Here is a 22773-nt window from a genome sequence, read left to right as displayed (position 1 = left end):
TGAGCGGGAGTTGTACAGTGACCTGCAGAAACTGTGCTGCGGGCTGGGGAGAAGCAAGAGCTGGGGCATCTCCCCTCGAGGTCCCAGCTCGGGGCGGGGGGGGGAAGTGCTTAAACCCAAAGTCCAGTGAAGAAACAAACCAGCTTTTCAGGTGCATCGCTTCTGCGCTCAGCCTGTGCCTTTAAGCTCCGCAGGCAAACGCCGCCCCCCCGCCCCCCCCAGCGCCTCCCGGGCCGGGGCCGGGCAGCACCGCGCCGGGGCCGGGGGGAGCAGCGCTGCGGGGCCGGGCAGCACCGCGCCGGGGCCGGGAGGCAGCACCGCGCCGGGGCCGGGAGGCAGCGCAGTGGCCCCGGGGAAGGCAAAGCCGGTGAGTTCCTGCTCCTTCTCGAGTCCTTTTTAGTTCCTTCAGGGTGCCGGGCTCTCTTGGCTCGGGTGGGAAGAGAAGAACCTGCACCGTCTCCGATAGCTGCACCCAGCTGTGGGTGCTTCTTGTCCCCGTGGTTTCTGAATTTATTGCTTGTTAGGGGAAACGTTAACCTTTTATTTAAGTAATAGATGCAAATAAGTTCAGTGCTTCCTTTTTAGTCGCTTATGGCTAAATAATTTTTCTTGATCCTGGAGTGCTTTTTAGTGTTTTTCGATTCCATGTGTCTCCCAAATGTTTCGGGGGAGGCTAGGAGCACTTAGCACACACGAACTGGTGATGCTGGAGGGGATTTGTTCTGGTCGGAGCAAAGGAACCAATGCTGGCCGCAGCCATGGACTCCCCGTTGAACGGCCGGGCAAGTTGGACGCTGCGGCCAGTTGTGCCCTGCAGCTTCTCTCTCTGCAGGACTTTGCATCTTTTGCCCATTAACCTGCGTCTGGGCAGCAAGCTGTGACCTGATGGGTGAGCCTTGGGGGAAAGGGATCGCTGGACCCTCTTCTCGGAAGTCCTGGTTAAGGAGGGACGTCTTAGGTTCTTTAACACTCTGGAAACCAAGCGCAGAGAATGGTCCACATTATTTAAAAGCTGTAACGAATTCTGAAATATTCTAGAAAGAAAGTTCAGGGTACTTCATGGGAAATAAAAAGAAGTCCAGCTTTAGCAATAATGCAGACCTAACCGCTAAAATAAGCAACATTATCGTGATATGAAATACGCTAGTGACACAGCCATGGCTGTGAGCAGTTTTGACTGTGGCATGGGACAAATCTTGCAGCAGCCTCCATGGCCTTGGAATCGCACCATCATTTGAACTAAGCTGCACGTTTCTGCAGCTGGATGGTGCTTCGCTCCCGCGGTTGAAGGAAAGGGCGTGAGAGTGCTGTTGTGCTGCTTCGCACCCGCTTGTCTTCCAGCCGTGAGGCGCCCGCGGAGCGTGGCGGTGTACGGCCCCGTGTCCCGCCTGAGGGCAGCCCTGCGGGCGAGGGTGCCGAGCACAGCACAGGCCAGCGGGGGCCGAGCTGGCCGGGTGTGCCAGCGGCCAGTGGCCAGCGGCCCGTGCCTGGGGACTGCTCAGGCAGGGAGGGCTGGCTGAAGCTGTACGTGGTCGCACAGCCTCGGCGCTCGAGTTTAGCAGATGACGCTATCCCGTATCAAGACGTGTGGAGTTTCATTCCGCAGCCTCTGAAGTCAATGACAAAAATCCCATTGACTCGGATGCTGCGAGTTCCCCGCTTGACTGCTGTCTTTCATCACTGGCTGGTTTCTCTGTGTGAATTCTTCCTTTGAGGGAGCACGCCTTGCAGATGGCTGGTTTCAGGGTAGCATGGGGGTTTTGTGCCCGTGAATGGTAATGCCTACCTGTCAAACTGTAATAAGGGCTGAAGCTAGGTACAAAAAAATGTAATTTACACATTGCTTCTAATGTCTGTAAGCTGGTAAGAAAGAATACAATGTGATTATCTGCAAAATGAAGATGCCTGCTTTAGCCCCTGCTCCTCCAAGAACCTCTGGCCCAGTATGTCCACCGGCTTCATCGGGACCAAGACTTCTCCCGCAGCCTTTGCCCTGGCCCAGAGACAGTGTCCAAGGGAGGAGGGTGGTTGTCACTGAAGGAAATGCCATGAGTTAAGCATGTGAGCTTTCCTTGACCATTCATGAGCTGCAAAGTATCAAATTATATAGTGCTCCTATTGTGAAAAGTAGCTGGACAAAAATGGCACTTCTTTGCTTACTGGATACTCCCCGCGTGTATTTACTATCTGTACCGAGTTGTCAGCGAGCGCTGCCGGGGGGGAGGAAGGCAGCCTTTATTTTACTGTGTAATCCACGGCTAAAAGTTTAAAAAGTAATTGCAGGTACAAATCTGCCCAGTACTCTGTTACTAAAGGGAGAGCTCGAGGCTGAGTGTCTCTAAGGTGGAAAGGATGATAGAGCCTTTGTTACCGGCGATAATACGAGCAACGGGGAGCTCAGCCTGTCTGTCCTGTCCCAGTGAGACTGCAGAGCTGGCAGGCAGGGAGAGGATCTTCTTACTTGTAAATTGAGAGACATTTGAGGTCCAAGAGGGACAATAAACAAGGCCCGCACAGTGTCACTGGGCTTGCTGAGAGCAGGACTGCAGCTGAAGCAGCTGCACCTCCAAGAGGAGGCTGCGAGTGAGCAGGCCTTCGGGATCGCTGCTGAACTGAATGGCGGGGACTGGGAACGCGCAGCAATTTGTTCACTCGCAGGCTGCTGGCGGCCGACAGCGCTGGGGGCTCTTTGCTCACTTGCCACAGTAGAAAAGAGGTGTCCTCAGCTCAGGGTCTGCAGCCTCTTAGGTGACAGTGTCTGCTTGGAAGTAGGGTATAGCCTTTCAAATGCAGCACAACCCCACTAAATGTGAACCTACAGAGAGGTGGGGGACATGCGCAGCTCTACACGTCCAGTTACAGAAGTTGGAGATGGGTTAAAGCAAAAGGATTAAAGAAATACAATGTTAGGTGGTTGAAGGAATCAGTCTGGTGGCAGGAGATGCTCATGCCACGTGAAACAAAAAGGCCGAGTTGCTGAGCTCCGTTTGCATACAATTAAATTCCCAGCTGTAAGGAGGAAAAAGCACAAGGCTTGACCCCATTTTAACTGAGATATTGGGGTTTCGCTGTTCTCACCAGCAGACCTGTTTGCACACCCACATCTCATCATCTCCTCTGGTCGTGCTTCTGCTTCACTTACCACAAGTGACCATCTTCTCTCTTCTGCTCGAGGTCGTGGTTTGGTGGCACAGATGTGGTTTGTTCTGGCGCCTGTGATTTTGAATGGTGAACCCACCAAGTGAGGCACGTTGGAGTCTAATTTTTTCATTTTGGGCTTTCTCCTTCTGGAGAAAGGTGATTCTGCTTCTGCTGTATTCCTGCCTTGAAGTGTCACAAGTCTGATCTCGGTGATAAAATCATTGGTGCTTCACTCACCTTTGACCAAATGCTCATTACTTCCTGAGGCTGCAGGTGGATTTGCTGCTGATCTTGTTGTCTGCCTCAAGCAAGTCACATATTTTTCATACCAATGCCATCATTTCGCAAAGGCTCCGTCTGGGTGAGGACTTACAGGCATGACCTTAGGCCATGGGATGGTTTTACAGCCCTTCTGCCTGAAGGCTCAGCAGACACAGGATTGCTGTGCTGAGAGCCAGACTGCCCTGTAATGGTACCAACTTAATGTGGGATAAAGGAAATGTTTTATTAACAAATGGTTGCAGCATATCGGCTGCCCTTTATAATGATAGCGTTGGAGAAAACCATCCAAACATGCTAGAATAGAGAAATGCAGCACAAAGACTCCAGAGCAGCCTGGATTCTGCCATCTGGGGACATCAGGGTTTTCTCATATTCGTTATCTGTAAATGAAGTTGACTTTTGAAGACACGGGTACCACTGTTGCTTTCCTGTGTTTCTTTCCCTGTTTCTTTCCTCTGGTCAACAGAGCAGAGGAGAGGCTTGGCTCGTGTCCTCCTGGTGCAGGGCTGCTGCTAGGGGCTGGCAGGCCAGGAACAGGAGAAGCTGGAGAGGAGCAGGAGGGAGCCTGGGGCGGAGCAGGGTGAGATGGAGGAGTGAGCATTCCTGTTCTGAAGGGGGAGAGGCTAAGTGTGAAGAGCAGGAGAGGGCTGGGAGGGTGGAAGGAAAGGTCTCAAGAGGTGAAAACATGAAGGGAAAAACGCAGCAGAGGCAAAGGAAGAGAAGTACCAAGCAGTGGAAGACAGGAGGCCAGGGAACGTGGAGGTAAATGAAGGAAAAACAAGCCCTTTTGCTGGGTAGCCGTCAGCACCCTGCTGGGAGGTCACCACCGCACTTCAGCCTCAGGAGCGGTCACATTTTGCAAGAAGCCAGTTTCTACCTAAAACCAGGAACCACCACCATTTGTGCTGAACAGTTGTGTGCTCTGGGCCAGTCTTACAGGTGTGCATGCCACGGGGCTCAGCAGGCTGAAACCCAGAACCCTGCCATGGGGAGTCCAATCTGTGCCCCGTGCACAGACAGACGCCCAGGATCTCCCTCCACTGGCTCTGCCTCGTCCCCTTGTTGCTCCTGCACGTGACGTGCCCCGGCCCGCTGCACACGTGCTCTCACACACACGTGCTCACACACACGCGTGCTACTTTCTTGTCCTCCTTGATGAGAAGAGCGGGTGTTAGTGACAGCTTGGCTAATTAGAAGAAATATTATGGGTAACTGGATATTTGCACCATTCCACTTCATATTTTGAAATTTCCCTATCTATCTGAACCAGTTGAGAAATAAAACACATCTTCCAAGGAAATCCTATGGAGTGACTCAAGGCTGCCCTGGAGCAAAATCCACACTCCCATAGAGAAGACAAACCCTGAGCTGGCAAGTAGAAGAGCAGAGGTGGTGGCCATCTCCCAGGAACCTCAGCAGATCCTTAGGGACAGACAGAGATGGTTGCTTTCACAGGACAGTTCTTGTTGACTTTCTCTGCAGCACACCTCATGTGCCTTCTCTGCTAAAATGGAGCCATGAGAAGAAACCCCACGAAGGCAGGACTGGAAGGACTCTCTTACATCACTGAGTTTCCCCCCCCTGCTGTCAGGGGCATCGTAATTTATAACCATTCACAATTTATAATCTGACAAAACCCATAAATGTGCTTTTTCTTCTCAACATTCCTACTGGAAACTCATGCTCCTCTGACTGTTAATACTCTCCTAATTTCTGCCTCCACCAAAAAAATTTACTTTTTGCTCATCTGATTTTATGCAACGATGTTTTTCAACACATACAGCTCCTTGCCACTCATCTCCATTATGTATTTAGAGATGGTCCTTATCTTCTGTCACTAAAAAAAATTCCAGTCTCTATTTTTCTCTTTTAAGATGGACTTTCCATTTACATGCCTTTTTAACTTTTTAATTCTTTTTTAACTTGCACCACTCACACCAAAAGAAAATAAACTTTCCTTATGCTAAAAGGGAGAGCAAAGAAGATGATAAGTTTTGATTGTTTTGGGAAGTAGAAGGCTTCTCTGTCTCTAAATAGTGTATTTTTTCCAGTTAAAATGCCAGTGCAATCAATAATATGAACTTCTTTCTAGGGTCCCAAGTATCTTTTATCGTGGTATGACTTTTTATATGCAGACAAGATTAGTTCAATCATCTAACTCGTATTGTCAAAATAACAGCCAGCCATAGCCATAGTCTGTGATGTTAATTTTTTTCTCAGATGAGACCGTTGTACCTTTAAAGTCCTTTAAAGTCCATTGGTGGTAAGGCCTCGGTTGCACTGGTCGGCATATCTGGATAGATTTTTGAGCTTTCACATCCAGCATGCTGCAAGAGAGCCGGTGGCTCCAAAGCTGTTGAAAGAGGGGAGGAGGCATCACTCATCTGTATGTATTTAGGTCACAGGGACCACTGGAAAAAATGTTTCCTACCTGTCTCCTCTTAGGCAGGGCTGAATTGTCAAATGGAGATATTGTTAGCAAAACACAGGGGCCCAAAGTGCCGATCTCTGCCAGGCTCAGTTACAGCCGAAAAAGAATATTTGGAGGTCTGTTAGAAAAAAAGAGGCATCTTGAACAGATTCTCCCTTCCTCTCCCCTTTCTCTCTGTCTGTTGCCTCACAAAGAAGTCACCTTTTAAAATCTCTTATCTAGAAGCTTCAGTTTAAAGAGCTGCTGATGTCTCTTGGAAAACACTGAAAAGCTCCTCTGAAACCGTGGGGCTGCTCCCTGTGTCCTGGGTCCCTTTCTGCCCTCTCTCTCTTTCATTGCTAGATGCATTTGCATTAGAAAAGGCTGCTCCTCCGCAGCTTCCCTGTTTGCTGAAGTCACAGCCTGATTTACAGCATCAGCCAATAGCTGCTATTGCAGCCCAGCCCCTCACAGCTTCTTCTGACCTGGTAGGAACCGGCCAGTGCAGAAGTGACCAGAGGAGATGTCCCTCAGCAGGACAGAATGTGGGACTGAGGAAGGAAAAGCTCAGTGGCTTTTATGTTCTTGAGGCTGTCGATATCTAGGCAGAGTAAGTTTGAGAGATGACTTTGCCTTGCCAAGACTCTTCTGGTGGCACCTGTAAATCTGAAGTTTCCCGGCAGCTAGAGGTTGAGTCCTCAAAAAACTCACTCTGAAGCTGAGGAACTTTGGACCTTTGGCCAAGAAGGCTGGACTTCCTTGTATTTCCACTCTGACCAACCAAATTGTCTTAGATGGGCTTTTGTGTGCCAGTCTGAAGGGAAGGGTTGTGTGTCTTCTTCCTACCTGTGCTTTAATACATTTTAGGGACAGGGGAAATCAGTGCCCCGTCTTGTCTCGTTAGGCTTCTTGCAAAAACTATGACGGCTGAAGTATGGCCGATTGAATGACTGTGGAGAAAGCAGGTTATCTCAGGCTGTTTCTTTCCTACCAGTATCCAGTTGTTGATGACATGCAAAAGAAGGCCAACCACAGGCTGGCTTGTACTAGCAAGACTGCAGACAGAAAAACAAGATAAAAGTGCCCTATTTTTGGCATTTTTGAGACCATGTTTGGAGTACTGTATCCCGTCTGAGCATCTTCAGCGCATGAAAAGCATTGACATACTGGAGCAAGCCTAGCAGAGGCCACTGAGTTGATCTCGGGAGGAAGGAAAGATCACATGAAAGGGCTTTGGTTCCTGCGCAAGGTGTTTGTACCACTGGAACCAAAATACTGGAAGGATGAGTGCCGGTGCTGACCACAGGGAAGGAGAAACTGCAGCAGGATAGTAGCACAGCTGTGATTAAAGCACATATTAATTGCTCTGCTTTACTAGGCACTGGGAGCTCTCTGCTAAACACTGCAGTGAGTTTTGTCACCCACTGAATTTATTGACTGCGATTTTATATTTCCTTCACAATTCTTGCAAAAATATGGACTAGCATTGGGCTATATATGAAACCTCACCCTGGAACCTGCCTCATAAACAACTACAGGGTGAGGTTTATTATTAGCCGGTTTTAATCCACATAACATATACCATGGGGGTATAAGTAGCCTAGTGTCAGGATTTCAGTAGCTGGGTCAGAATGGTCCAGTAGAAGCAGCCAAGGATTCTTGAGGTTTTCAGTACCAGTTGGCTTTCGTACATTTACCAGCCGGAGTCGCGGGCAGGTCTCTCTCCATAGCTCTCTATTCAGACTGCAGAGTTTCATATTTAAGGATGTGACTGCAGCCTTGTCTTGTTATTTGCAGGCCTATAAGATTACTCTGAGATAAATGTTGTACTTTCCAACTTAACTGTTCCACCTGCCACTGCAGCTCCGTGACTCCTGAGCAGCACCAAAGCATCTGCTAGTGACACTGGTTGGGTTTAGGATCTTTACTAGGGGTGATGTTTGAGGCAGAAAGAGCAAGCCATGATGCCAAGCCCGGTCCGTACTCACCCCTCGCTATGAGCTGTCGTACCAGTTCACCCCGGCATCGTAGGCGGTAGGACCTTGAAACCCTGCTGCTAAATCAAGCCTGGGGGCCTGCCTGCTGAAGAGCAGGTACCGTGTGCTGTCCTGACCCTGAGGCAGAGCCCGTGATGGTAGGACACTCGTTCAGCGCTTGCCCAGAGCTCGTGTCACCAAAAGCGCCTGTGCAGAGCATGGAGATGGAGGCATCACGCTGGTTCGTACTCACAACGGGTATGGCCGTGCTCAGTGGTGGCCTCCTAGGAAGAAAGGGAAGGGGAACCAGGCAGGGAGGGGCCACCATGGTTGATGTGTTTAGGTCCTACAACCTGGATGCATTAGTAAAATCTCCTGACTGCAGCCTGAGGCACATTCAGGGGACACGGTGTGTGTCCATCCTTTTATTTGTGATAATGCGCTGGTTGCAGCTCCTGGAGTCCCCATAGCTGGCATGTCACATTTCATCCCCGTCTTGTCCTTTTCCTCCTCTTCTTTTTAATCACAGAGGCCATCTGTAGAGCTGCTCAGAAAGCATGGACCAGGTCAAGCCAGTGCTAGGCACCCAAAGAGGACTGAGGGCCAGCCGCTGGAAAGTAACCATTGCTGCTGCCGTGGTGGGCAGTGTGACAGCCCTCTACTTGGGGATCCTGCTGGGTGAGTGTGCAGCCGGGTACGTTCTGTCGGTTCGTCTGCTCCAAAAAAGAAATGATCTGCACAGCTCACAGTCCTCATAGCAAAAATCTTCAAAAGCCTTCTGCTGAGGACAAAAACTGCAAGGGTTGTCATCATCTCATGTTCTGAATATTTGACTTTAAAGCACTTTACCTTCAGTGTCGCGTGACACACATGCTCTGTTCATCTGCTCTAATGTACCCTGCAACTCCCAGGTTTCCCCTCGCTGTACCTCACTGCCCCAGCCATCTCCTGTCACAACCTCCTGCAGCTGCTGACCGGTGCCTGTTTTACCGTCCCACTCAAGAGCATGACCACCATCTCCTCTCCCACCTCCCTCCTGCTGCCTCTGGTGCCCCATGGCCAGATGCCACCTCAGGCCAGCACCCTGGTGTGGACCCCCGCCTGACGTGACCGATGGATCCCACCAGCACAGTTCTGCTGTACCGTACCACTTCCTAAGCTGGCCTCGGTACCCAGCTTGCCTTTTCCCAGCCTGTTACTGCAAGGATGGGGCCAATCTGGGGTTGCACCCATCTGTTCATGAACTTTTGTCTCAGGCTTGACAAAGATCCACCATTTTCAAGTTCAAATTAGTTCAGTGCAAATTTCTCCTATTGCATGTGTGTGGGGTAGCCCAGCATGGCCATGGGGCACCCCCAAGGCAGCCTGGGGTGGTCAGGGACAGTCAAGCTGCTCAGACCAGCGGGGTCTAAAGGACCTGATGGGACCCATGTTGCAAAGGGGACAGCGAGGAAACCTGGGTCCAGCCATGGCCCCAAACCTCTGTGTGTCCTTTGTGCCTCTGACAGACACCTTCCCTCTCTGGCAGCCTGTCATCCCATGGGAGAGACCAGCTTCGAGCACACAGTGGAGCTGCGAGGAATCACATTCAACAGCAGCCTACAGCTGGAGAACTCGGAGTACTACAGGGTGCTGACGCCTGCTCTTGAGAGGCTGGTGAGTTGAGCTGGGGTTCCCAGGAAAAGGCTTGGGAAAGACTCTGGTGGTTCCCCAGGGCCCAGCTCGACTGTCCTCATCTGCCTGGATGCCAAGGGCGGGAGGAGAACAGGGATTTCTTAAACATAGCAGCGTACACCGTGGGGCTGAGCTGCACTTTGAGAGGCTCCGTCAAGGCTCTAAGAGACATTTGCAGAGTGCGAAATGTGTGCTCAGGTCTGTTCCTTGCAAAAGAGAGGTGGTAGGAAGGCATAAAGAATGTATGTGCTGCCTCATGCCATGAGCCAGGGTGGGAAAAGGGTTACACAGGAGCTGGACAGAGGTGCTCCTGCTGCCTGCAGAGACGAGAAGATGCTCCAGCTCCCTGCAAAATCCCAGGCATCATCTAGTCCCATCTCCCAGGGGTCTTCTGCCCAGTAAGTGTGTGACCGTTGTTCTTTGCTTTGCAGTTTCTGTCCAGTTTCCAGGAATCCCAGCTGGACTGGAGCTGCACTGGTTGCACCATCCTGGGCTACAGGTGAGTGCAGACATCTCTCTCTGCAGCCTGTGCAGCTCGTGCTTCAGGGCATTCTGAGCAGCTCCACCAAGAAGGTGCGCTCACGCCTGTGTTCTTGTTCAAACCCTGTACACAGAGAAGCTGCTTTTTGGTCAAGGCTGGATTTTCTCCTAGGATTGCGCCAATGTTCTGGATTCTTTCATTTGGAAATGCAGTCAGAAAGGCAGAGGAAAATGGCTTTGTTCAACCAAAGCTGAACTTTGGGCCAAACAAAAAAATGCAAATGACCGTTTCGACCCAGAGCACATCTCCAGAGAAACCTGCGCCTTAAATTATTAAGAATTAGTTTTGTTTCCCTTGAGTTCCCTGTAGGCAGCTAGCACAAGACCCCATCCCTTGTACTGACCGTGGAGCCAATGTACCCACTAATTCTCTGTCTTCCAGCAGGAATGGCAACTCAAGCGTGATCGTCCGTTTCCGCCTCCGCTTTGCCCCCCAGGATTCCCAGCCCCTGAGCTCTGCCATGGAGGAGGAAGCTCTCAGGCACGGGCTGGCGGCTGCCCTGCACAAGCAGGGTCTCTCCCTGGCTGCCTACGGCACTATATCCTCAGCCTCTCTTACAGGTATGCTCCTCCCGCAACCGCCGGGCAGCCGGAGCAAGGCGCCCTGTGCTGGTGCTGCTGGCACCACAGGTCACACTAGCAAAACTGAAGACTGTGTCTCGGATAGCCAGCCTGCCACGGGGCTTTAGCTCCGGGGGTCCAGTGAAGGCGTCATGCCCAGCAGCAATGCTAGAAATGGAGGTGCTGTCAGGCACCCAAGCAAACCAACAAAAGATGCTCTGCCTGGCTCCCAGCGGCTACCAGCTTCACAAAAAAGCAGCACAAAGATGCGTAGCTCTTGGCGGTTGCTGAACTTCGTGGGGAGTCCCCCAGGTCCCCCTCCAGTGCTGATGCTGTCCTGCTGCTCTCTGCCTTGCAAGAGCAGCTTTGGAGGCTTGCAGCAACAAGAGAACCTAAAGCATAAATTGCAGCCTCTTTGGCTTTTCTTGCAGCACCTGGAACCAGGCTGAGGAACAGGAGATCACGCCTCAGGAGGTTAATTGCTGGGTTGTCTGTACTTACAACTGCACGGCAGCCCTTAGGCAGTCCTCAGAGTTGTAGCAATAATTCCTGCTTAGGTAGATATTTCTCATATTTTAATTATTCTCTGAAACCACCTGACTAGAAATTCTCCTTTCCTTCAGTGACTGTGGCATTGCATGCGACCATAGGACTCCAGATCCAGCGGATTTAAAAAAAAACATGTGCCTGGAAAACATGAAGGTGTGGGTTCCTCTGCAGCTCCCTCTGCCCGCCCTGCAACGATGGGCAGGGTCCCTGGGTCTTTGGGAGCCTTGTGCAGCCCAAACGGAGGGTGCACAGACACCCCTTGGCTGTAGGGAACAGCCCTGCGTGGCTTCAGCCTTGGAGCCTGCTCCTGGGAGGCTGCTCACTGCCACGGCTGCTGGGAATTCCTCCCTGCACCTGGGATCACCCCAGCAGCCTGCAGGGCTGTAGATGGCTGCTCCCCCGCTGCGCACGGTGCCTGTGGAGGAGCAAACTGAGGAGGGGCCCCGGGAAGGGAACTGGGCCAGGAGCTCACCGCTGGCCATGGGGCAGGGAAAGCGATTGCCAGGCAGGAGGAAAAGATGAAGCAAAGCCTCTGCCAGCCCTGGCCCGGGAACAGCACAGTCCACGGGAGCAAGCAGCTCCTGTGCCTCCCCCCGGGACGCCCTCACTAATCCCCATTCCTTCCACTTTGCCGCAGGTCCCAGTGAGGTTTCTCCCCACAGACCTGGACTGAAATCAGGTAAGAGCCAGGCAGCAGGAAGAGCCATCTGCCTCTTCCTCGGCTGCGCTCCGCAGCCTGACCTGTAGCCCCCGCCGCACCGGTGGCCTGGCTGCAGGTACAAGAGGCGTTTGTGCCCCATCTTGTCCATAACCTGGTGGTCCAGGGCCCTGCACCTCTTTCTCCCTGCAAGCTCAACAAGAGCTGCAGCTCCGCTCCCAGCTCCATCCCGCAGGGACACTGGCACTGCCAGGGAGCAGAGTGACAAGGACACCACAGTGGTTGCCCCTGAGGAAGCCAGGGGACAGTTGCTGGGAGGGCTGCAGAAGACACGAGTGACTCAAACCTTGCTGTCCCCAGGGAGCTGCCCTGGAGACACATTCACTTGCCTCAACACTCAGTGCACGTGGAAAGAAAACCCTGAATGCGATGGCCAAAAAGACTGCGCCAATGCCTCTGATGAAAGGGGCTGTGGCGAGTCTCTCGCAGCAGCTCTCCTGGACATGGGGGACGGGCCACAACCCGCTGCTGCAGACCTTGACAGCTGTACCACCACTGGGCTGTAACACCTTCTGGGCACTGAGTAGAGCCAAGGACATGGCACAACTCGTCAGGCCAATAGTAGATACCTGCATCAGGATGAGGGGAATTGCACCCTAGAAACACCTCGGTCCCAGCACCAACTGCAGAGGGTCCTGACAAGGCCCACCTTCCTGGTGGGCAGGTACCACGTGCCCCGAGCTGCTGGGAGCAGATCACGAGGCAGTGTCTGAGCTTATGAAACCAGCCAAGATCTTTCTCTCCAGAATTTCTTGCTTTAGAAGAGTTTCAGGGAGGATGCTGTGATGGGCCAGTGCTTTGCAGTGCTCTTTTCCAAGCCTGCAGGTTAAAGGCTGCCCTGTGACATCCCTGGCAATGTCCTGCTGCTTGAGCATGTGCTGGGAGCGTGCACAAAGCCCCAGCAGCTTTTCCCACTTGCCCCCGAGAACGCTTCGCTGGGGCGCAGCTGGCAGGATCCTGATGCACTGGCTCTCTCCTCCCTTTCAGACTGCGGGAGCCGCCCTGCCATGCAGATTGCCACCAGGATAGTTGGAGGCTCAGAGGCGTCCCGTGGGGAGTTCCCATGGCAAGTCAGCCTGCGAGAGAACAACGAGCACTTCTGCGGTGCTGCAATCCTCACGGAGAAGTGGCTGGTGTCTGCCGCTCACTGCTTTACTGAGTAAGCTCTAGCCACGCTAGCTTGCCCCCCACCCCGTTTCCAAAAGCTGCCGTATATTCTAGCCCAAGCTCCCGCTGTCCCACGCTGCCCCAGCACGCCTGGTTTCCTTCCCCTACGCCACGGGGAGCTCCTGTCCCAGAGCGGATGGCAGCATGGCTACTGGCAGCACCACCCGCACCAAGTGGCTCTGGTTTGCAGGGCGATGCTGTGGCTGCGGGCTCAGACGCTCCTGGCTCTCTCTCTTCCAGGTTTCAGGACCCAGCCATGTGGGCAGCTTACACGGGGACCACCTCCCTCAGAGGCTCAGACAGTGGCGCAGTGAAAATGGGCATCAGACGGATCATCCTGCACCCCTCCTACAACACCGACACGGCTGACTATGACGTGGCCGTGCTGGAGCTGAAGAGGCCTGTGACCTTCACTAAGTATATCCAGCCCGTGTGCCTGCCAGACGCTGGCCATCACTTCCCCACCAGCAAGAAGTGCCTTATCTCTGGCTGGGGCTACCTCAAGGAGGATTTCTGTAAGCGAAGCGTGGCAGGCGGCAGAGGAGGCATGGTGGGGTGTGAGCGGTGCGGGAGGCACCGGGGACGGGAACTCGGGCCATGCTCTGGCCGGCCGGGAGGGCTGTAACACGGGGAGCTGGTCCTGTGCAAGGCTCCCTGCTGTGAGCTCACGGCCGCATCTTTCTCATTTAGTGGTGAAACCCGAGTTCCTGCAGAAAGCAACAGTGGAGCTGCTGGACCAGACGCTGTGCTCCAGCCTCTACAGCCATGTCCTCACAGACAGGATGCTGTGTGCTGGCTATCTGGAGGGGAAAATCGACTCCTGCCAGGTAAGCTTTGCCCAGGGGAGCCGGCACACCTCCCTGCAGGAGTCTTTTCCGTGCCAGTATGCACCAAACAGCACTTCAAGAAGCCGGAGCTGACACCATGGTCACAGTCCTCCCCCAAGGTTTGAGGCCATGCCTTGGACCCAAGCACAGATCAGGGACTGCAGAAGACAAAAATGAGGCTATGTTCTCCAGTGCTTAGAGCAGGCAGTGCTATTTAAGGGGCTCTTTTGGCTATGTAACTGCTTTTCTTTGCTTCCTGAGCTGTAATCAGGGCTGGCGCTACCAACGTACCTGGCGGGTCCTCAAATCAAAATCCAGATGGCAAAGGGCAGCAGAGGAAACTAAAACATACACAACAGTTTTTGGTGAACAACTTGGTGTTTTCCCTATTAGTCTTTATCCAGCCTGGAACTGCAAGTGGTCAGCTGGAGAAAATGGTGCCTTTCACAGTGTGCGGGGAGAGGAGGACTGTGTTGGGAGAGGACGACTGTGAGTTCCATGGCTGTCCCTGTGGTTTGGCAAGGTCCTTCGTACCCGCAGCCACCAGCCGAGCAAACTGCACTTCTCTGGTGGTAACGCTTCATATTTCTGCACCAAATGCAGCACAAACACTGGAGAAGGGGCCAAGAATAGAAGACTCAAGGTTGGATGATGAACGTGATCCATCCAGTTATTCATTATTCACCCAGAGCAATCCAACCCCCAGAAGGCACTGCCAGCTTCACAAACACCACATGTCCTCCATCGGTGACACTCATATGGCCCCACAGTACCAAAGAATTGACCAGGGAACCATAGGCCAAATTAAGAAAACATCACACCAAGCTTAGCGTGGTCTCCCTGGGTTGTGTATCATGCAATGAACACCCATCATCTGGCTGTCTGGCTTAACCTTTAAGAGAAGCAATAAATGATTGAACCAGTAGAAATACTTACCCTAGATTTTATGGAGGATGTCCTTGTGCTCTTCTGGCCTATCAAGGGCACAAGGCTGCTGCTGGATAGGGTGCCCACACAGAGGAGCACCCAGAGGCCAGCAGAGGAGACGCTTAACTCATCACTAGGCTGGAGCAAATCGGCAGAGGTGAGCTGGGGTACACAGGGACAGAGAGGCACAGTCCGGCAGAGGTACGCTGAGGGTGGCCAGGGCGAGCTCGCAGCGTCCCCAGGGAGAGCTCACCATCTGGCTTCTCTTGCAGGGTGACTCTGGTGGGCCCCTGGTTTGTGAAGAACCATCTGGCAAGTTTTTCCTGGCAGGAATCGTGAGTTGGGGAATTGGATGTGCTGAAGCCAGGCGGCCTGGGGTTTACACACGTGTCACCAAACTCAGAGACTGGATCTTGGATGCTATTTCTGCCTTCCCCACCTCCATAGCCCGTACTGTCCCTCCAGTACACTCCAGTACTAACAGTAATGTGGTCAGCTCTGAAGAGCACACCACTACCACTGGAGCAATCCCCACCGCTTCACCAGCCCCAGCTGCCAGCAAGCCAGTGACTGCATCAAGACCACAAGGTATGAGCACCCGCAGGGTGGATGCACCTTGGCAGGAAGAGTGGCTGGTGCAGGTCCAGATGTCAGGTTTGTTCTGCCACTGAGCTGAAATGACTTTCAGTAGGGTGACCTACACAACCCTCGCCTAAGGGCTAAGGGCCAAGGCACAAGTGACACGCTCTGGCTGCCCTGGCTCAGCCCAGAGCAGCCCAGCAAAGTCACTCAGTGCCTGCGCAGATGAGTTTCCTGGGCTCCTTTGCTTATGCAACTGAATGTGTAATTTTGTCTGCTACCTGTGGAATTGGTTTGCTCCTGCAGGGCCAGGGCAGGGTACTAAGACACAGCAGGGTCTGACAGTGTTTAACCTGTTGACCACTCGCTCTTGTTTGCCACCTAAGGATCTCCCAGCAGTTCAAAGTTGATGGCTGCAACTTCACAGCAGACATGCATCTTCTCCCTGAAGGGAAGGAGGGCAGGTGTCCATAGGAGGACCACCGCGCTCAGCAGGCAGGGCATGGGCATGGACAGATGCCTGACACTTCAGCCCCGAGCTGCCCCTCCTCAGACTTACTGGTTAGAGAGAGCAAAAATCTCTCCTTGCTTGCCTTCTGCTAGGAGTACTCATGAGTCGTGTTTTGGCTTTTGTTCAGAGTGTGGAGGACGACCTGGGTTCTCTAAACCCAGCAAGATCGTGGGAGGAACAGACGCTTCCAGAGGAGAGATCCCCTGGCAAGTCAGCCTGAAAGAAGACTCAAGGCATTTCTGCGGCGCCACCGTCATTGGGGACCGCTGGCTGCTGTCGGCAGCTCACTGCTTCAATGAGTAAGAGCCCATCCCTGCCAGCACCGCTGTTCCAGCTCGCCTGCCCCCCGGCACAGAGCTGCGCAGCTCTACGCGGCCGTGCAGCCAAACCCACAGCTGCGGTACTGGAGTCACTGGGGAAGAACAAGAACGCACACTGGACATTAACTTTTGTTGTAGCTAGAGATTCATAGTAAAAGGGGTTTTGTGGGGAGGCTGGGATGAGGCAGGGGAAGGTTAAAGCAGCCTGGGCAGGGAGCAAGGACAACACATCTCATGGGTGGAAAAGGACAGGTGCCACAAGAGAAGTTCTTCAAGAAATTTAACTTCAAAAATTGGCTGTAATATAGGAAATAGAGACATGTGGTCAGTTCAGTCCAGTCCTGCATAGTTCTGTTAAAGGGCAGGAGCCCAAGCCCAGATTTATAAATAACCTAGACAAAGAAATAAGTAGCAAGAGGATAATGTTTGTCAAGAATAAAAATTCCTGAGAAGGCAGAAAAGGTGGGGGACTAACTATGTAGAGTTTCAAGACAACCTTAGGCATTAAATAGCTGGGCAATAAAGCAGCAAGTGAAATGGAAGGTAGGCAAGTGTGAAGTGAGGCACATCGCAAAAAAGCAGTGCTATCTGTCTGCAGATGACGATGGGTCTCCATCAGCTTTTACCATTCAGAAAGAGGTCAGAAACACTGTGGATATTGCCATGAGGACAGCAGTTCTGTGGGCAGTGGCAATGAGACAGCAAGTGAATGGTAGTAATTATTAGAAAAACAACTGAGATTACCAGTATGTTGCTGATAATCCGCAGCATACCAACTTCTCGAGCATTGCATGCAGTGCTAGAGTAACGTATTGTAAAAAGGCTAACGTAAGACACAAGGATGAGCTGGGTGGGGAACAGCATCCATAACAAGCACAACAAAATAGATCAGACTAGACTTGGGAAAAGGGACCACTGGGTGGGAATGGAGTGTGTGACAGGGACTATAAAATTACGAGGGGTACAGACAAAGTGTTCAGGGAATGCCTTCCTACTGGTTTTCTAAGATATCAAATAATCACCAAGAGCAGGCGGAAAACAAGCAAAAGGAAGCAGTTCTTCATAAATGTCATTAAACTGAATGTTTAAAATTCACGTGGGGAAAAAAAAGGAATAAAACACAACTCTAGAAAAATCCAAATAAAACCCCCAAATCCATCAAGACCTACTGAATAGAGACACCATCTGTGTGCCAGAACTCCTGAAATCACAGATTTCTGGAGGTGAGGATTACTACATGTTTACCTGCTCTTCAGGAGAGGTCCAACACTGCTGGGAACAGTTCTTTGGGCCTGACTTAGCCAGGGCTGCTCTTCTGTGTGCTGGGCTCTGCTTTGGTAAAGGAAGGTTTCAAACACCAATCATTTAAAATTGCCTGCAATTTAAATGTCAGAATTCATGGTAGGCATATGTGTGCGAGCATGCATGTTTAGGATTATGTATTTGCAGGACAAATCCAGAAGAGATCGAAGCCTACGTGGGAACAACATCACTAAACGGAACAGATGGGAACGCAGTGAAAGTCAACGTAACAAGAGTGATCCAGCATCCCCTCTTCAACCCTCTTATTCTGGACTTTGATGTGGCTGTACTTGAGCTGGCAAGACCTCTTGTCTTCAACAAATACATCCAGCCTGTCTGTCTCCCACTTGCTGTGCAGAAGTTTCCTATTGGCAAGAAATGCACCATTTCTGGGTGGGGTAACCTCCAAGAAGGGAACGGTAAGCAGGGAGCCATTACCGCTAATTTGCTTTGGAGCAGTGACGGACTCTGCAGCAAAGCCTGTGCCACTGGGACCCAGACAGTCCTGGGAGCATACAGGACAGGGGACGGTAATGGGGACAGTCAGGAACTGACAGAAGCACAAGAATAAGCGAGAATAAGGGCACACAGAGCACTGCCTTAAACCGCAGTTATTTAGGAGCCACCAGCCAACAAGAAAATGGAGAGAGCAGCTTGGCAGGAACCAGGAGAAACCAGCTGGGCTCCCCTCAGTAGTTCTCCCGTGTTAGGCTGGAGTGGGGCACTGCCTCAGTGGCCTGCTGTAGCTCTGGCAGGACAGTATGTTGGCCTCAGCAACCACGCTCTAGCAATTAGATAAAGCAAAGATCCCATCGTAGGGGGAAGGCCTGAGGGTGGCACATGTGAAGGGACAGAAGCCCCACTGTCCCTCTGACAGTTGAGCAGCAGCCCAAAGGCTGTCAGGATAACAGAAACTTGCTGCCTCTGTGCAGGATCCTTTGCACAGGTATGGAACTGCACCCTGGGGTGGGCCAGGAGCTTCAGGGCTGCTGAGAGAGGAGCTCATGTAGGACTCAACTCCTGCGTGGGATTAGATCTGTTTTCCTGAAATATGTGTTGGGTCAGTCTAAAAGCCGTTGGCTCCCACTTTCCTCTGCTGCACTCACTAATCCCGTGGTTTTCATGCAGTCACCAAGCCTGAGATCCTGCAGAAAGCGTCCGTGGGCATCATAGACCAGAACACCTGCAACTTCCTCTACAACTTCTCCCTCACTGACCGAATGATCTGTGCTGGCTTCCTGGAGGGGAAGGTAGACTCATGCCAGGTAAGAGTCTGGGATTTCTCTGCTCCTCTGTGGATTGTTCCAGAAAGCTGGGCTAACTCCCAGCCTCAGCACATCCTTGGGAAATATTTACCGAGCTGCTGTGGCCAGGCTGTAATCCACATGTACCTTAGCTCAAAAAACCCAGCCCCCTGCCTTGGAGCTTTAGAAAAGTAAATAAAGCGCCATCAAGTTGAGCATGACTTAAACCAACATCCCACTGCTCCGTCTGGCCAGACTGGAGTCCTGGAGGAAGCAGGTCTCCTGTGGCAGCGAGACAGTGGTAGGTGGTGGATGCCGTCCTTCACTGGTGGAAAGGTGCTGTCAGGAGCTATTAACTTCCATGACAAACGCCACTTGTATCTGTGCAGCCAGGTTGAGCCACTGACCCTGGTTTCAGCCTCTGCACGCTCATGTCTTGCACGCACACTGCGTGGCAGCAGCCAGCGCCGTGGGGCTGGAGAAAGAAGAGTTTGGGGCTAGCTAAGCCCTCCCAGTGTGGCTAAGGGGCAGCTCCACGCAGACCTGTCTTGGGGAGATTGGGCTGAGCAGCCATTGCCTTGCTTCTTCCTCAGGGAGATTCAGGCGGACCCTTGGCCTGTGAGGTGACCCCAGGAGTGTTTTATCTGGCTGGCATCGTGAGCTGGGGAATTGGTTGTGCCCAGGCTATGAAACCCGGTGTGTACTCCAGAATTACCAAACTCAAGGACTGGATCCTGGATACCATCTCACAGCTGCCCAGTCCTGGCACAGGCACCCCTTCCAGTTCAGCCGTCACTAGAACTTCCGCAGCCATCCTCACCCGCCAGCCCAGCACAACAGCTCCAAGTCCAATCAACAGAACCACTCTGGGGATGGAGATGACCACAACCACGAAAGAAACCTCCACAGCTCTGAAAAGCACTGAGCCTGCCAAGCCCACCCAAACCCCAGGTAAAACTGACAACAGATAATTATTGACATGTTGGTAGGAGACCTCCAGCCCCATGCTCCTCCTACACACGCTGCTGCCTCTCGCGTGCTGAGCAGGCCATGGGTTATTGCCTTCCAGTGGTGCCTTGTACCAGCCTCACCTTCAAGTGTTCCAGCAACGTCTGTATTGGAAAAGAAAATCCCGAATGTGATGGCATTGTTGACTGCAGCAACGGCTTCGATGAGCGCAGCTGCGGTGAGTACAGCTTTGCAGCCTGCAGCTGCTGCCCAGCCTTATTCTACATTACCCAGACTCCCCAGTGCAACCCACCAACTTCACATGGGCTGTCTTGGGCCCCACACTGTACACTGGGGGCCTGGGCCAGCCCCTTCTGGTCCAGGTCCTACTCAGTCTGCCAGAGCCTAGGACAAGATAAAACTGGATGAGCAGGGTCCAAATTTTCTGCCAGGGAATGTGGCCTCTTCTCCTGTGCTATAAACATTTGAACTCATTTCCCAGCACACAGGCCTTCTGGCCAGTCAGTCTGCTAGTACAAGCTGGCAAGATGGCTCTGCACAACACGGCAGCCCAGAAGATGTCTTGTCATCCCCAGGACTGCTCCTTGGACTGTACATTCCTTGCTGTGTGACAGCTCAGCCAGTCCAAATGTCCCCTCCCTGGAGGGATGATCTGTGATAACAAGTAGAAGTTCCCAAACCATACCATGTCTGCTGAGCCTTGCCTCAGATGGGTGAACGAAACTCATCCTACCACCCTGCGTATGTCTCCCAGAAGGCTGACCCATGGCACGGGCTGTGGAAGGAGGGCAGATACCCCTTTCCCTTATGGTTACTTAAAACCACGGTGCCTCTTCTTCTGTCCCAGACTGTGGCTTAACAACTGCTCTGGCCTTCAGCAAGATCGTGGGTGGCAGCACTGCGGCTCGAGGAGAATGGCCCTGGCAAGTCAGTCTCTGGCTTCGGCGTAAGGAGCACAAGTGCGGGGCTGTCCTCATTGCCGACCGGTGGCTGCTCTCTGCAGCTCACTGCTTTGATATGTAAGTCTGAGATGGGCTAGTGAAGCCAGCTGGCTCTTGGCCTCACTCCCGTCAGCCCACCTGCCCCTCCCCTTCCTCGCAGTCCAGCACCGTGGCTGGGATGTTGTGCCCCACTGGCAGCACACACTCCCTATTGCAGACGTGCCCCTACAGGTAAGCGTGAAGAGGAATGAGTGGAGCAAAGCCTGGGTATGTCCACAGTGTGATGGAGACAGGGTCCTGGCCTCCCAAGGTGTGGCCATAGTGCATCCCAGCCCCACAAGTGGAGGAACAGCCCTCCTCGTGAGGCCATGCTCCTAACAGCCAGGTTTGCTGTCTTTCTGCAGTTACAGTGACCCCAAAATGTGGGTGGCCTTTCTAGGAACACCCTTCCTGAGTGGCATCGATGGCAAAATGGAGAAAATATTCCGTATCTACAAGCACCCTTTTTACAACGTCTACAGCCTGGACTACGATGTGGCACTGCTAGAGCTGAACACACCCGTCAAGTTCAGCAACACCATCAAACCTATATGTCTCCCAGACAATTCCCACATCTTCCATGAAGGAGCCAGATGCTTCATCACAGGCTGGGGCTCCACAAAGGAAGGAGGTACTGGCTGAGAGGGCTCCCTCACATCCACGATGGCCAAACTAAGTGCCACCTACCCTGCAAGCCCAAACATCCACAATTCCCACTCCACTGCCCCAAGCGCTCCCCATGCCAGGCCAGACGCAGCCTGCAGGGGATACTAACCTGGGCAAGGCCTGGCGTCACCACAATCTCCTCCCCGGCTGCCATGCACTGTACTCCTCCATTTGGTTACACCTCTGCCCTCTTGCAGCCTTCCCAAGCTTTCTACATGCCCGCCACTGTGCTCCCCATCCCCGTAGCAGCTGCTCCAGCTGTGCTCCTGCAGTACAAGGACCACCCTGATACCATTTCTATCTGGTCAGCCGAGCTGCCTGACAAACTACACACCAAAGGGACCTTCCTGGGCTTGCTCTGCTGGGGAGGAACCCGTGCAGGTCTCTCCCTTGGCAAGCAAGTAAGGCCACAGAGATGCTCGTCCTACACACGCTGCTGCCTCTCGTGTGCTCTGCGCCAGGCTAACAGCGATACTTGTCTCCTCAGGTCTCATGTCAAAGCATCTGCAAAAAGCAGCAGTGAACATGATTGGAGACCAGGCCTGCAAAAAGTTCTACCCTGTCCAGATCAGCAGCAGGATGGTGTGTGCCGGTTTCCCACAGGGCACCGTCGACAGTTGTTCAGTGAGTGCGAGAGCAGCAAATGCTGCGGCTGGGACAGAGCAAACTCGGGCCAAGTCCCCAGGCTGTATTCCCTCAGCAGGGCCCTGCCCTGCCTCCCCTAGCTCAGCTGTCCATCCGTCCGGCTCCACTGGCCGTTGCCATTATCCAAGTCCATCCTGCATACACCTCGTTCTGCTTGCCCCACCATCCTGTCAGGGAAACATGCAGAGAGGTAATGCCAGACAAGAGCCCGCAGGGATACCATGGAGCCTGTTTCATGACCCTGCTGTGCCTTTGAACACGGCTCTTCCGTGTTCCAGAACCCCAACCTCGGATTGCGCGTGCAGGCACATCACTGAGCCGCGCTCCAGCCTGGGGAGGTAGGGGAGAGGACAGCAAATGCTCCTCTGTCCCAGAGAGAACGAACATCTCACGGCTGGGGGGGCTGGGCTGCCTTTGGCTTGACACAGGACCCCTTTCCTCTCTCCGCAGGGCGATGCAGGCGGGCCCCTGGCATGTAAAGAACCCTCAGGGAAGTGGTTTCTAGCAGGAATCACAAGCTGGGGCTATGGCTGTGCCAGGCCATACTTCCCTGGTGTCTACACCAAAGTCACGGCTGTCCAGGGCTGGATTGCGCAGAACCTCAAGCTCTGAAGCTGCACACTTCGCCACTCAGGGAAGGCGATGAATGAGAGGAGCAATTGCCAGAGGATGCACTGACCCCTCAGCTATTGTACATTTTTTTTTGATGCTGCAAAGGGGTGAAGATGGCCTGCAGGTATTAAGCAAATACCAGTGTTGTATGACCCACTGCAGTTGTGACACCA

At 52.8% G+C, this 22773-nt stretch overlaps 1 protein-coding gene across 1 annotated transcript; it reads left to right on the top strand.

Annotated features, from left to right (window-relative positions):
- Positions 1 to 298: 298 nt before the first annotated feature.
- TMPRSS9 (transmembrane serine protease 9) lies at positions 299 to 22600 on the top strand (the record flags this gene model as incomplete). The annotated part of the gene is made up of 19 exons (XM_082331036.1): positions 299 to 367; positions 8339 to 8487; positions 9338 to 9465; positions 9915 to 9982; positions 10409 to 10584; positions 11771 to 11812; positions 12839 to 13010; positions 13259 to 13533; positions 13709 to 13845; positions 15045 to 15360; positions 15990 to 16161; positions 17632 to 17903; positions 18613 to 18749; positions 19322 to 19679; positions 19798 to 19914; positions 20545 to 20716; positions 21043 to 21308; positions 21831 to 21967; positions 22439 to 22600. The coding sequence occupies exons 2-19, from the start codon at positions 8367 to 8369 to the stop codon at positions 22598 to 22600; spliced, it is 3228 nt and encodes a 1075-aa protein (XP_082187162.1). The 5' UTR covers positions 299 to 367; positions 8339 to 8366.
- Between the last annotated feature and the right edge of the window lie 173 nt (positions 22601 to 22773).

Source organism: Platalea leucorodia (assembly GCF_965183815.1).
Source record: "Platalea leucorodia genome assembly, chromosome: 21".
NCBI classification, from domain to species: Eukaryota; Metazoa; Chordata; class Aves; order Pelecaniformes; family Threskiornithidae; genus Platalea; species Platalea leucorodia.
The sequence above is the reverse complement of the archived record's forward strand: the minus strand, read 5'-3'. Positions and strand labels throughout refer to the sequence as shown.